The sequence below is a fragment of the Pseudophryne corroboree genome, chromosome 12 (assembly GCF_028390025.1).
Source record: "Pseudophryne corroboree isolate aPseCor3 chromosome 12, aPseCor3.hap2, whole genome shotgun sequence".
In the NCBI taxonomy this organism is placed as follows: Eukaryota; Metazoa; Chordata; class Amphibia; order Anura; family Myobatrachidae; genus Pseudophryne; species Pseudophryne corroboree.
Genome location: NC_086455.1, coordinates 132,692,153 through 132,707,777, shown reverse-complemented (window position 1 = coordinate 132,707,777; position 15,625 = coordinate 132,692,153). Strand labels below are relative to the sequence as shown.

Sequence of the window (15,625 nt, the reverse complement as noted above, 5' to 3'; positions counted from 1 at the left end):
TCCGGACCTCTTCTGCTCTTCTGGCTCTGTAAGGGGGACGGCGGCGCGGCTCTGGGACCCATCCATGGCTGGGCCTGTGTTTGTCCCTCTGGAGCTAATGTCCAGTAGCCTAAGAAGCCCAATCCACTCTGCACGCAGGTGAGTTCGCTTCTTCTCCCCTTAGTCCCTCGATGCAGTGAGCCTGTTGCCAGCAGGACTCACTGAAAATAAAAAACCTAATTTAAATTTTTACTCTAAGCAGCTCAGGAGAGCCACCTAGATTGCACCCTTCTCGTTCGGGCACAAAAATCTAACAGAGGCTTGGAGGAGGGTCATAGGGGGAGGAGCCAGTGCACACCAGCTAGTCCTAAAGCTTTTACTTTTGTGCCCAGTCTCCTGCGGAGCCGCTATCCCCCATGGTCCTTTCGGAGTTCCCAGCATCCACTAGGACGTCAGAGAAAGCCTATTATACTGAAAAGTTGTGTTTTTATACAAAATGTTTAATTTCAGTGGCATGCCCAGTGCTAATTCTCAACTCCTCCTTGTGTGTGTGTGTGTGTGTGTGTGTGTGTGTGTGTGTGTGTGTGTGTGTGTGTGTGTGTGTGTGTGTTTCTCTGAAAAGTGCTTTTTGCATTTTCCATTTTGTATACTATTCAGATTTATTTCATAAGTAATAAGTAGGACTAATGCTTAACCTTAACTACTTGTTCTTATTTTCAATTTCATCCATCTCTGGGGGGGGGGGGGTATCCAGTTACTCGTGCTCAATTGTATCGCCGGGGGCTATCCTATTAGCCAAGATGCGGGGCACTCTTCCCCCCCTGATGCCGACATTTATCGTGGATTATGCTTCGGGTACTAGAAAAGTAATCTGTGATAAGCAGGCTGTTGGAGCCATGATAACACATGGGATCGGGGACTTTTGCGCAATCGTGGGTCCGTTTTCTGCCTGTAATAGGATACTGTGATAATGACTATCAGCCATTAATCGCAATATCTGGCTGTTTTTATCGGATGAAAATGGATCAGAGCTAATTTGATTCCCCCCTCTGAGTGTACTTTGTATGTAGTATTAATTATTATTATCATCCTTTATTAATATGGCGCCACAAGGGTTCCGCAGCGCCCTAAGAAAGTACATAAACAAATCAGCAAAACAAGAACAGTGACTTACAGTACAAGACAATTTAGGACAAGTACAAGGTATATAAACATTTCTTCATCAATGGACATGACACTTATATAAGCATCAGGCTGGCTGAAACTGAGGGCTAAGTGCTGATGTAAGAAGTATGGTGTAGAACAGGCTTTCCCAACCACGGTCCTCAAGGCACACTAACAGTGCAGGTTTTAGTGATATCCAGGCTTCAGCACAGGTGACTTAATTAGTAGCTCAGGTATTTTGATTTAACCATCTGTGCTGCAGCCTGGATATCAGTAAAACCTGCACTGTTGGTGTGCCTTGAGGACCGTGGTTGGGAATGCCTGATGTAGAAGATAGTCTAAGTAAAGGTGCATACGCACTAATATCGTTCATTTTCCTCCTCCAGAGCAATATCGTTTACTATGTCGCTCAGTGTGTATGCAGCTGACGACTGCCGATGCGCGGTCGTACGTGCAGCTCATTTTGGAATCATTCAGTCTGCAAGGACTGAAGCACTCTCTGTCAGTGTGTGACCTCCTATGTGAGCATGTCAGTGTCTGTGTACGTAGCCGAGACATTCGCATAAATCGGGCCATCTTTGTGTGTGCCCTTAGCCACCTCCTTGTCACTGCGCAAGAACACCAACTACATTTTCAATACGCTACTCCTGTGTGCGTTTGAAATAGCGACTGTGATTCTGTATGAACATAATCGTCCCACAGGCATGCTGCGACATAGTGCATTGGATTCAGAATGTTGTGCAATAAAAACCCTGCATCTGACGGACCAGTGATGTTCTGTACACACTTCTGCAGGTAGTCCAGGCTTGCATTGTAATTCCAAGATTGTGCATGTTTATGTGCTTTGGAGCGGTCTGCATATGTAGGCGTACAGTCAACAGCAAAGATGCCTGCCTGCATGTTTAGGTTTAGGTTGCGCGACCCCCTTTTTATGTTTTGTATTTCCAGTTAGTGGCTTATGTACATCAGTTAGTGTTATTGGCGAGCCTTTAAATTGTTTGGTTTTGGCAGCTAGTTTTCTGCAGGCATGGGACACACTAGGAATGAAGGTTCTTTTGACTTTGCATGACAGATTATTCTGGTTTTATGTGTAAATTGGCACAAGGTTTGTTTTTGTGGTGTTGCAGTTAATTCTGTGTTTATTAGTCTGTTTTTTATAGTCGTGTTACTTGTCTGCTTCCCCCAGGTGGTCCTGGAGTGTGTTCTAAAGAGGGAACTTGTATATAATAAAGTCACCCCTACCTTCCACCACTGGAGGATTGGAGACAAGAAGTTTGGCCTCACATTCCAGAGTCCGGCAGATGCTCGAGCATTTGATAGGGGGATACGTCGTGCCATTGAAGACCTCACTCAAGGTATAACCCTATAGCCTTTTATTGTTACAAATGCCTGTCCTGTTACTTGGTTACTGCATGCTGTTTAGTGTATGAACAAACCTAGCCAGAATTCTAACCATGGATATTGCAGCCTCCCTGCCCTAAATCAGCTTTACCAGTGAGGAGCGTTGGTTAAACCATGCTGCCCTGCAGATTTAGATATGAGAGGAGTGTGTGCAAACTCACATCTATATTGCCATGTAATAATAAAGCTGTCCAGCATTTGTGGGCTACATGCAAAAGCTGAGAGTATTTACCCTGCATGCAAACATAATTAATATATTTGCACCCCTTACATTGCAGCATGGTTTGTCCAGGTGCAGAGTTACAAACTTTTGCTTTACCCCCACCTCAGAACCAGGCCCTTTGTAAAATCTTCACCCTCACCACTACTGCAATAGCTGAAGACGTGTTATATCTGGACTCCATTTTTTAATGACTTGTACTAATCATGTGCCCACAAACCCATAAATAACTAGCTGTGTGCCCTCGTAGAGATAAAAACCTAGCTGTGTGCCCCCATACCTATAAATAGCTAGCTGTGTGCCCCCATACCCATAAATAGCTAGCAGTGTGCCCCCATACCCATAAATAGCTAGCGGTGTGCCCCCATACCCATAAATAGCTAGCTGTGTGCCTCCATACCCATAAATAGCTAGCTGTGTGCCCCCATACCCATAAATAGCGGTGTGCCCCCATACCCATAAATAGCTAGCGGTGTGCCCCCATACCCATAAATAGCTAGCGGTGTGCCCCCATACCCATAAATAGCTAGCTGTGTGCCTCCATACCCATAAATAGCTAGCTGTGTGCCCCCATACCCATAAATAGCTAGCGGTGTGCCCCCATACCCATAAATAGTTAGCTGTATGCCCCCATACCCATAAATAGCTAGTTGTGTGCCCCCCATACCCATAAAGAGCTAGCTGTGTGCCCCCCATACCCATAAATAGCTATCTGTGTGCCCCCATACCCATAAATAGCTATCTGTGTGCCCCCATACCCATAAATAGCTAGCTGTGTGCCCCCCATACCCATAAATAGCTAGCTGTGTGCCCCCATACCTATAAATAGCTAGCGGTGTGCCCCCATACCCATAAATAGCTAGCGGTGTGCCCCCATACCCATAAATAGCTAGCTGTGTGCCCCCATACCCATAAATAGCTAGCTGTGTGCCCCCATACCCATAAATAGCTAGCAGTGTGCCCCCATACCCATAAATAGCTAGCGGTGTGCCCCCATACCCATAAATAGCTAGCTGTGTGCCCCCATACCCATAAATAGCTAGCTGTGTGCCTCCATACCCATAAATAGCTAGCTGTGTGCCCCCATACCCATAAATAGCTAGCGGTGTGCCCCCATACCCATAAATAGCTAGCTGTGTGCCTCCATACCCATAAATAGCTAGCTGTGTGCCCCCATACCCATAAATAGCTAGCGGTGTGCCCCCATACCCATAAATAGTTAGCTGTGTGCCCCATACCCATAAAAAGCTAGTTGTGTGCCCCCCATACCCATAAAGAGCTAGCTGTGTGCCCCCCATACCCATAAATAGCTATCTGTGTGCCCCCATACCCATAAATAGCTAGCTGTGTGCCCCCCATACCCATAAATAGCTAGCTGTGTGCCCCCATACCTATAAATAGCTAGCGGTGTGCCCCCATACCCATAAATAGCTAGCGGTGTGCCCCCATACCCATAAATAGCTAGCTGTGCCCCCCTTACCCATAAATAGCTAGCTGTGCCCCCCTTACCCATAAATAGCTAGCTGTGCCCCCCCCCCTTCCCCCCGCCCATACCCATAAATAGCTAGCGGTGTGCCCCCATACCCATAAATAGCTAGCTGTGTGCCCCCGATACCCATAAATAGCTAGCTGTGTGCCCCCATACCTATGAATAGCTAGCTGTGTGCCCCCATACCCATAAATAGCTAGCGGTGTGCCCCCATACCCATAAATAGCTAGCAATGTGCCCCCATACCCATAAGTAGCTAGCTGTGTGCCCCCGTACAGATAAAATCCTAGCTGTGTGCCCCCATAAATAGCTAGCTGTGTGCCCCCATACCCATAAATGGCTAGCTGTGTGCCCTCGTACAGATAAAAACCTAGCTGTATGCCCCCATACCCATAAATAGCTAGCGATGTGCCCCCATACCCATAAATAGCTAGCTGTGTGCCCTCGTACAGATAAAAACCTAGCTGAATGCCCCCATACCCATAAATAGCTAGCTGTGTGCCCTCGTACAGATAAAAACCTAGCTGTATGCCCCCATACCCATAAATAGCTAGCGGTGTGCCCCCATACCCATAAATAGCTAGCTGTGTGCCCTCGTACAGATAAAAACCTAGCTGTATGCCCCCATACCCATAAATAGCTAGCTGTGTGCCCTCGTACAGATAAAAACCTAGCTGTGTGCCCCCAAACCCATAAATACCTGTGTGCCCCCATATCCATAAATAGCTAGCTGTGTGCCCATATACCCATAAATAGCTAGCTGTGTGCCCCCATACCCATAAATAGCTAGCTGTGTGCCCGCATACCCATAAATAGCTAGCTGTGTGCCCCCATACCAATGAATAGCTAGCTGTGTGCCCCCATATCCATAAATAGCTAGCGGTGTGCCTCCATACCCATAAATAGCTAGCGGTGTGCCCCCATACCCATAAATAGCTGGCGGTGTGCCCCCATACCCATAAATAGCTTGCTGTGTGCCCCCACACTCCGCATGCATCCGGGGCAAACATACGCAGATCTGACGTCTATTCAGAGTAGTGCAGAAGTCAGACAGGTAGATGTAGATGGAATTGCGATCTATTTAGGGGTAAGCATACGTTAAGATTCACAGGTTTCAGGCAGATTTTTTTTATAGTAAGGACAGGGATAGTGACTACATGTCTGTTCTCACAAGCGGATGTATAGGGGTGGTGCAGCCATTTCCATGCATCAGACGCTGCCACTTTACATGCACACCTCTGTCAGCCCCAATATGTGCTGTAAAACATTGTTCCCCACCAGCACAGCAGCTGACAAGGGCTGTCTGGCAGGGTATATAAATCCTATGTGAATGCTGTGCCTGTCCTTCTGTGTAGAATTCCCAGTTATGATGTAGCTAGGGTGTCTGTCAGTGCAGTAATGTATAAGCGGTGTAACCGCCAGAAACAAGTAACTGGCTAAGGCACTGACAAGTGGGACGTCGTGATTAGTGGGGGTGTCAGATCGGGAGGATGAGCAGATCATGCCAGGGAAGACATTTGCTGTTTACCATTTGTTATTGCGTGATGGTATCTCAAATCTATTTCAAATTCATCTCCAGGGGCATGTTTATGCAGAGCTGGTGCATCTGAGATTGATGCAGGTGATACGGTCTACTTGGTATATTATAATCTCCAATATGATATGTTGAACTTTGTTATAATGTGTGTTTTTTTTGGCAAGTACAGTATACACACAAAATGTATGAATTTCATATGAGAAGAACAGACAGTGATAATGGCATTCAGTATGCAAACATGAGCAACTGTGCAGTTTGGGGATGGGCAAACCCTCAAAAGAAGGGTCTGGCCCTGCACGTTAGGGGCAATTCATAACCCTGTGAATGATCTACTGACCACTTTTTCTGCTGTCCACAGGCTTTCCCACGTCACAAGGAGAAGCAGAGGTCTTGGATGATGGGTTACAGGTATGTACTGTATCTGATTTTATTGTGACCGGAAACAGAACTCGCATAAAAAGGAAATCTTAACTATATTGTCCAAAAGACAGCTATGCAATTATCTCTGTTCTGGACATAGCAGTGTCTAGAATCTGTGAGTACTGTAACTGGAGACTAGTCCACAACAAAGAGAGACTGTGGTGGTATTCAATTAGAAGCACATTTTTTTGCGAATTGTTTGCGCGGCAGTCGTCCGAAAATTCCTGCAAAACGGCTTTTCACGGGTATACACGCTCCCATTTTTTTCGACCTATTCAATTCCAAACTGATTTCACATGAAAATTCTCGCAGTGAAAACTGTAGGTGAAAATGGGAAAATCAGCCTGTACCCCCCAAAATGCTAAACAAACATAGGATAACTTTAAACTACAGCTCCCAGCAGCCCTTAGTGCCAGAATGCTCCTGCGCTAAGGGATGCTGGGAGCTGTAGTTTATTTAGTGCGTTGGGACACCGGTGCTAACAATAGTGACTGGCTGGCAGAGCTGGATCAATGTAAATGGTGAGAGTGCTGCGCAGTGTCAGTGACAGAATTTTCTTCCCGCCTCCGCATGGGGGGAAATGAGTTTCCATTTTGAGAGCATGTTAACGCCGGCAATGACATTAGAACTCGCCCCCCTCGCTGCACAATCCTGCCCTAGATTTGTGTATTTTTGTACAAAAATACACAAATCCAGGCACATCGTCCACATTTGTTTTCACCAGCGAGTCCAGTTAATTGGATTGAGCCTTGGTGTCTGTTTATTAAAAAAAAGAAAAAGGTAATCACTGAATTAGCTGTTTATGCCTCTGCCTGGTGTGCTAGTACAGTATGTACGACAAACGTTTTTTCAAAGAGATTCCAAACTACTACTATTATTATTATTACCAGTTATTTATATAGCGCACACATATTCCGCAGCGCTTTACAGAGAATATTTGCCCATTCACATCAGTCCCTGCCCCAGTGGAGCTTACAATCTATATTCCCTATCACATGTACACGCAGACACATTACACACTAGGGTTAATTTTTGTTGGAGCCAATTAACCTACGAGTATATTTTTGGATTGTGGGAGGAAACCGGAGTACCCGGAGGAAACCCACGCAAGTACGGGGAGAATATACAAACTCCGCACAGTTAGGGCCGTGGTAGGAATCGAACCCATGACCTCAGTGCTGTGAGGCTGTAGTGCTAAACGTTACACCATCCGTACTGCCCTACTATATGTGCATGAGAGATGGTGGGCAAAATGGAATAGCGTGGGAGATGCAGGCCGTTGGGGAAATCCTGCCCGTTTTTTTTTTTTACAGCAGCAGTCCTTTACAAGGCAAAACCAACCTGGAACCAATCAGATTCTAGCTATCAATTTCTAGGATGCAGCAGAGAAATGATAGCTAGAATCTGGTTGCTATGGGCAACGCCAGCACTTCTCATTTTTAGAAGCTTTAGTAAATCTACTCCTAAGTTCCTTCCATCAGTGTGATTGGAAACTCTCATCCCTACTCTGTCCTGTGAGGAGACCCTGCTTCTACATCTAATTCTCTGCCCGTATTCATCCGCTTAGCTCCCTTCCCCACCACCAACATGAATCTCCTGCCGCATGCAGCCCTATCCTAGTGTACCTGGTCTTGTTCACTTAAGCATACAGTCGGAAAGGTCAGTCCATCGAAGCACACACCCTGAAATAATGGGGGTCATTCTGAGATGATCGTAGCTGTGCTAAATTTGCTACGATCATTCACACTGACATGCGGGGGGACGCTCAGCACAGGGCTAGTCCGCCCCGCATGTCAGTGCCGCCCCCACCACAGAAGTGCAAAGACATCGCACAGCGGCAATGCCTTTGCACTTCAAGAGTAGCCCCCGACCAGCGCAGCTTTAGCGTGCTGGCCGGGAGCTGCTACTCGCTCCTCGACCCGCAACGGCTGCGTGTGACGTCACGCAGCCGCTGCAGCCCGCCCCCCCCCCCCCCCGCACGGTCCGGCCACGCCTGCGTAGCCCGGACCGCGCCCACGAAACGACGGCCAAACGCCGCCGTTACGCCCAGCGACCGCTTCTGCCTGTCAATCAGGCAGAGGCGATCGCAGACCTGCTACGGCCTTCGGCCATCTTGCATGTGCCATCGCATGCGCAGTGGGAACCCGTTCGCTCGGCTGCGATAAAAAAGCAGCGAGCGAATGGGTCAGAATGACCCCCAATATGTCCTGCTGTGAACATCCCAATTCTCTGATTGGTTACAGGTTGTTCTATTACTCGCCATCCGTAAACAGGGTATACAAGAACAAGCAGGCGATAACAAATAATAAAAATGTATTCTGGCCTAGTCAGATGCACCTAAAGGCTACATGCACACTAGTATTTATGATTTCTGTCTCTGCTACAAGTACGTTTTTACATGAAGGATAGACCAAATCTCACATAGAGATCATTGCTCTTAATGGAGAGATGCAGTGCATGTGACAGACGTACCGCGACAGATGCTAGAATGGGCAGAGGGGAAGGTAGAACATTCTTTACATTTCCTTATGCCTGCACATAGGGGGTCATTCAGAGTTGTTCGCTCGTTGCCGATTTTCGCTATGCTGCGATTTGTTGCAAAATGCGCATGCGCAAGGCACGCAGGGCGCATGCGCTTAGTTATTTAACTAAAAACGTAGCAGTTTTGCTGTGGATCCTGCGGCGCTTTTCAGTCGCACTGCTGATCGGTGAATGATTGGCAGGAAAGGGGCGTTTCTGGGTGGTAACTGAGCTTTTTCCGGGAGTGTGCTAAAAAATGCAGGCGTGTCAGGGAAAAACGCGGGAGTGTCTGGAGAAACGGGGGAGTGGCTGGCTGAACGCAGGGCGTGTTTGTGATGTCAAACCAGGAACTAAACGGACTGAGCTGATCGCAATCTAGGAGTAGGTCTGGAGCTTCTCAGAAACTGCAAGAATTATTTATTCGCAATTCTGCTAATCTTTCGTTCGCAATTCTGCTAAACTAAGATACACTCCCAGAGGGCGGCGGCCTAGCGTGTGCAATGCTGCTAAAATCAGCTAGCAAGCGAACAACTCGGAATGAGGGCCATAGTTATTCAATAGAGATCTCAATAGAGATCAGTTAACTTTATGAGGTCAACCCAATTAATTATGTGCGGGTTATCTCACACAGCGAGTCAGTGCAGCAACAACCCATAGGACTGCAAGCACTTTTGACCGAATTCGGGTTAAAATCAAGCTGCGACGGGAGCTAGTTAGAAAAACACTGCGGAAACTGGCATCCTTTTCATTTATTGACCCATATGTAGGATTTTGCCTCTCCTCCTTCCAAGTCACATGTGCACAGTACAATCTGCAACTGTCAGCCTTATAATAAGGAATATTAATATTAAGGGGGATATCCAATTACCCGCGGTACATTACCGCGGATAATGCTATAGCTTGGGGTTATTTATTTATTATTATTTATTAACTGTTTCTTATATAGCGCAGCAAATTCCGTTGCGCTTTACAACTGGACACAATGATAAGGCAAAACTGGATAATAACAAACAGTCATAGAGGTAGGAAGGCCCTGCTCGCAAGCTTACAATCTACAGGGAAATAGCAACTATCTTGTGTATCATTACCTATCTATTGCATAGTTGCCCACCAGATTGCAAAGGTTCTTGGTGGGCTGCACGATATCACATCACAGCAATGATGAACCAGGGTCAGGAGGAAGGGAAAGTGAAGAAAGATAAAAAAATGTGGAGGATTATGTGCGGACTGTACAGTGGGGATGTAACTGGATAGAAAAGCTTCTGAAGGTAATGTGAGCGATTCTAGAATTTGATAAGCTTGTTTGAATAGGTGAGTTTTCAGGGAACCCTTGAAGGTTTGGAGACTAGAGGAGAGTCTTATTGTACGTGGTAGGGCATTTCATAGAGTGGGTACAGCCCGAAGAAAGTCCTGTAATTGTGCATGGGAGTGAGTAATGGGTGTGGATGAGAAATACAGATTTTGTGAAGAGCGAAGGGGCCAGGTTGGGAGATATTTTGAGATAAGCGAAGAGATGTATGTTGGTGTAGTATGGTTAATAGCCTTGTGTGCGAGTAACCAATGGAGGGACTGACATAGTGGGTCTGCAGACGATTAGCATCTAGCGAGGAACATCTAGGTCAGGCCTGGCCAACCTGTGGCTCTCCAGCTGTTGTAAAACTACAAGTCCCATCATGCTTTGCCACAGTTTTGCTATTATGGAATGCTAAAACTGTGGCAAGGCATGCTGGGATGTGTAGTTTCACAACATCTGGAGAGCCACAGGTTGGCCGGGCCTGATCTAGGTTATCCTATTAGTCCCAATAAGCAGCGGCTTATGGGGGCTTCCATTACCTGCATTGGTGCGTAGGTGTACCGGCCATCAGCTTCCCCCGGCTGCTCCCATTCTCTGGCTGTCCTCTGACATTTCCGGGTCTGCCCCGTCACATGACCACCCCCTTACACACTTGGCCGGGGGAACCCGAAGAGAGGGAGACGTGGAATCCTGATATTCCTCAGGTTTTAGTGTACATGATACAGATTTATCATTTCCTTAAAGTAAATGGCAGAAGTACATTATTATTATTATCATCATCATCATATTTTAATTACAAAACACCAACATTTACAGAGTTCTAGAGGGGATAATTTTCTAAACACTTAGGGCTAGATGCGTCATCGCTTGGCGAGTGATAAAATTGAGAGAGAAAAGGCAGCAGCAGCCAGTCAGCTCCTAACTGCCATGTAACAGGATGTGTTTGAAAAATGACAGTTAGGAGCTGGTTCTTTTTCTCTCTCCATTTTATCACTTTCCAAGTGATGATGCATCTAGCCCATAATATGTAATTACATGAAACAGAAGGAAAAGATGGCCTTGCTAATCAAGCTTACAATCATATAGCTGGTGTTCACGAGGCCAGACCTAGCTCCTGGCTCTGGGCATTTGGTGGATACAGGCACAGTGCTAGTTCCTGGCTCTGGGCAGTTGGTGGATACAGACACAGTGCTATTTCCTGGTTCTGGGCAGTTGGTGGATACAGACACAGTGCTAGTTCCTGGTTCTGGGCAGTTGGTGGATACAGGCACAGTGCTAGTTCCTTGTTCTGGGCAGTTGGTAGATACAGGCACAGTGGTAATTCCTGGTTTTGGGCAGTTGGTGGATACAGGCACAGTGGTAATTCCTGGTTCTGGGCAGTTGGTGGATACAGGCACAGTGCTAGTTCCTGGTTCTGGGCAGTTTGTGGATAACAGGCACAGTGCTAGTTCCTGGTTCTGGGCAGTTTGTGGATAACAGGCACAGTGCTAGTTCCTGGCTCTGGGCAGTTGGTGGATACAGACACAGTGCTAGTACCTGGTTCTGGGCAATGTGTAGATACAGGCACAGTGCTAATTCTTGGTTCTGGGCAGTTGGTGGATACAGGCACAGTGCTAGTTCCTGGTTCTGGGCAGTTGGTGGATACAGGCACAGTGCTAGTTCTTGGCTCTGGGTAGTTGGATAACAGGCACAGTGCTAGTTCCTGGTTCTGGGCAGTGTGTAGATACAGGCACAGTGCTAATTCTTGGTTCTGGGCAGTTGGTGGATACAGGCACAGTGCTAGTTCCTGGTTCTGGGCAGTGTGTAGATACAGGCACAGTACTAATTCTTGGTTCTGGGCAGTTGGTGGATACAGGCACAGTGCTAGTTCCTGGTTTTGGGCAGTTGGTGGATACAGGCACAGTGCTAGTTCCTGGTTCTGGGCAGTTGGTGGATACAGGCACAGTGCTAGTTCTTGGCTCTGGGCAGTTGGTGGATACAGGCACAGTGCTAGTTCCTGGTTCTGGGCAGTTGGTGGATACAGGCACAGTGCTAGTTCCTGGTTCTGGGCAGTTGGTGGATACAGGCACAGTGCTAGTTCTTGGCTCTGGGCAGTTGGTGGATACAGGTACAGTGCTAGTTCTTGGCTCTGGGCAGTTTGTGGATAACAGGCACAGTGCTAGTTCCTGGTTCTGGGCAGTTGGTGGATAACAGGCACAGTGCTACTTCTGGGCAGTTGGTGGATACAGGCACAGTGCTAGTTCCTGGTTCTGGGCAGTTTGTGGATAACAGGCACAGTGCTAGTTCCTGGTTCTGGGCAGTTTGTGGATAACAGGCACAGTGCTAGTTCCTGGTTCTGGGCAGTTGGTGGATAACAGGCACAGTGCTAGTTCCTGGTTCTGGGCAGTTGGTGGATACAGGCACAGTGCTAGTTCCTGGTTCTGGGCAGTTGGTGGATACAGGCACAGTGCTAGTTCCTGGTTCTGGGCAGTTGGTGGATAACAGGCACAGTGCTGGTTCTGGGCAGGTGGTAGATACAGGCACGCTGCTAGTTCTTGGCTCTGGGCAGTTGGTAGATACAGGCACAGTGCTAGTCCCTGGTTCTGGGCAGTTTGTGGATAACAGGCACAGTGCTAGTTCTTGGCTCTGGGCAGTTGGTGGATACAGGCACAGTGCTAGTTCCTGGTTCTGGGCAGTTGGTGGATAACAGGCACAGTGCTGGTTCTGGGCAGGTGGTAGATACAGGCACGCTGCTAGTTCTTGGCTCTGGGCAGTTGGTAGATACAGGCACAGTGCTAGTCCCTGGTTCTGGGCAGTTGGTGGATACAGGTACAATGCTAGTTCCTGGTTCTGGGCAGTTGGTGGATATGGGCACAGTGCAAGTTCTTGCCTCTGGGCAGGTGGTAGACACAGGCACAATGCTAGTTCCTGGTTCTGGGCAGTTGGTGGATATGGGCACAGTGCTAGTTCTTGCCTCTGGGCAGGTGGTAGACACAGGCACAATGCTAGTTCCTGGTTCTGGGCAGTTGGTGGATATGGACACAGTGCTAGTTCTTGGCTCTGGGCAGTTGGTGGATACAGGCACAGTGCTAGTCCCTGGCTCTGGGCAGTTGGTGGATATGGACACAGTGCTAGTTCTTGGCTCTGGGCAGTTGGTGGATACAGGCACAGTGCTAGTCCCTGGCTCTGGGCAGTTGGTGGATATGGGCACAGTGCTAGTTCTTGGCTCTGGGCAGTTGGTGGATACAGGCACAATGCTAGTTCTTGGCTCTGGGCAGTTGGTGGATACAGGCACAGTGCTAGTCCCTGGTTCTGGGCAGTTGGTGGATATGGGCACAGTGCTAGTTCTTGCCTCTGGGCAGGTGGTGGATACAGGCACAGTGCTAGTCCCTGGCTCTGGGCAGCTGGTTGATACAGGCGCAGCAGGGGCATCTCTCCATACTGGGTAAAGATAGGCATGTATGAGGACACATCTGTGTGTAGGAAGACGTATTTCCTCTTAATTTTTCCTATTATGTAACAGCTATATTTGGACAAATTATTTTAAATCTATTTCCAGTTCTATCATTTCTTTCTTCCTCTCTCTATTTCCTCCTGGAATTTTCTGTCTTCCTTCTTCTGAGCTTTATTTTTCCTGATGTTTTCCCTTTTTCGTCCTGTTGGCGTATGTCTTTTCTGTTATTTCTCTGTGTCCTTTTGTTGCTATTTGGTTAGTAGAGATTAGTTTTTAATGGACAGATTTAAAACCTTGGTGTTACGTTCTAATCTCTCCAATCTCCCACTTCCTGCTGGCCAGGCACACAGTCATAGTAAATTTAGCTTCCTGGCTGCCTGTAGGATGCTCAAGGATGACAGGAGAAAAGTTCTGTGTGCTGTGAGTGGGTGGAGGGGGAAGGGAAGGCTCTGCTATCCCTCCCGCTCCCCCTTCGGCTTTTCTCGCTCATCTGACTGCCATTTCTGCAGCTGGAGACACTTTTATAGCTTTTCCCCAGACTTGCCTGCCCCTGCACAGAACTGTGTCTTCAGAGGGGGGTTGGGGAGAAATCAAACACATCTCATAGCAACCACAGTACCATAATTGTTCTACCAGCAGCTGGAAGAAAGCAGATTTCCGAAGTGCATTAAAAGCTGGCAGTAAGCAAGGTGCAGATGATGCCAGACTCCCCTCCGACCTTGCACTAGATCGGTCTTTGGTTACAGGGCTTACAGCTACTTGTGAGAGCAGAGTATGAGTGTTCAAGCCAGCTGAGAGAAGTGAAGCTCTGAGTGAGTGTGACCTGAACACATTTGCACTTCTCCAACACTTCATTACAAAATGCAATGCTAGCACAGTTAAAACAGTATTTGCAATAAGTATATCTACAATCGTGTTGCTACACGTGGTTGGTAGAGAAGTGCTGGGCAAAATTTCATTTGTGCAGGACTCGTAAAAGCCACTGCACACAAAAGGGTGTTGCTAAATTGTACACCGATCTACCCGCTTGGACTGAACAGAAGTATTGGCCCTCTGTGGACAACATTTGTTTAGCAGAGCAACATCAGTTCACAATAAGTGATTAGAGAGCCATGAAGATTTTGCACACCCTAACCAGAGGGTTATCCTGTGACTGGCCTGTCAAGTGGGTGAGGAGATATCACCAGGCACTGGTACTAATACTGTATTGCCTGTATGGAAGCATGTCATATCAGAATCACTAAGAAGAGGGACAAAGGGGACATTACTATGGTCAGAAGGGCTACCAGTGACCCATTTACACGCAGCATGAGGGCCCTGGGCCTCCTATTATACACTGCTGGGTTAGAGCTGGATACTAATAATGCAGAATGTGCCCAAAAGATGACAAAATAGGATCCAGTCAGGATACCGGAATCCGTACCCATGACCACACCCTCATTTTCATCACGCTGGGGGCATGGAATACAGGTCTAGTGGGTGAAAGGGTGAGTGTGCAGGTATAGCTCTGGCGGTGACAGGGTGTGTGTGCAGGGACAGGTCTGGTGGGGGACATGGGGAGTTTGCGGGGACAGGTTTGGTAGGGGACAGGGTGTGTGTGCAGGAACAGGTCTGGTAGGGGACAGGGGCAGTGTGCGAGGGCCAGTCTGGTAGGGGACAGGGGGAGTGTGCGAGGACAGGTTTCGTGTGCAGGGACAGGGTCTGGTAGGGAACAGGGTGAGTGTGTGAGGACAGGTTTGGTAGGGTACAGGGTGTGTGTGCGGACCCTGGTCTGCTAGGGGACAGGTGGAGTGTGCAAGGACAGGTCTGGTAGGGGACAGGGTGAGTGTTTGGGGACAGGTCTGGTAGGGGACATTGTGAGTGTGCAAGGACTGGTCTGGTAGGGGACAGGGTGAGTGTTTGGGGACAGGTCTGGTAGGGGACATTGTGAGTGTTCAAGGACAGGTCTGGTAGGGGACAGGGTGAGTGTGCGGGGACAATGGGAGTGTGTGGGGACAGGTCTGGTAGGGGACAGGTGGAGTGTACAAGGACAGGTCTGGTAGGGGACAGAGTGAGTGTGCGGGGACAGATGGAGTGTGCAAGGACAGGTCTGGTAGGGGACAGGTCCGATAGGGGACAGGGTGTGTGTGCAGGGACATGTTGAGTGTGCGGGGACTGGTCTGGTAGGG

The 15,625-nt window shown here is 48.0% G+C and overlaps 1 protein-coding gene across 2 annotated transcripts in view; it reads left to right on the top strand.

Annotated features, from left to right (window-relative positions):
* Window positions 1-15,625, top strand: part of SPRED1 (sprouty related EVH1 domain containing 1) — a 130,433-nt gene that overhangs the window by 101,593 nt on the left and 13,215 nt on the right. For both annotated transcript variants that reach the window (XM_063948044.1, XM_063948045.1), the window contains 2 exons: window positions 2,330-2,498; window positions 6,149-6,198. In XM_063948044.1, coding sequence (XP_063804114.1) covers window positions 2,330-2,498; window positions 6,149-6,198 — 219 coding nt within the window. The remainder of the gene's footprint in view (window positions 1-2,329; window positions 2,499-6,148; window positions 6,199-15,625) is intronic.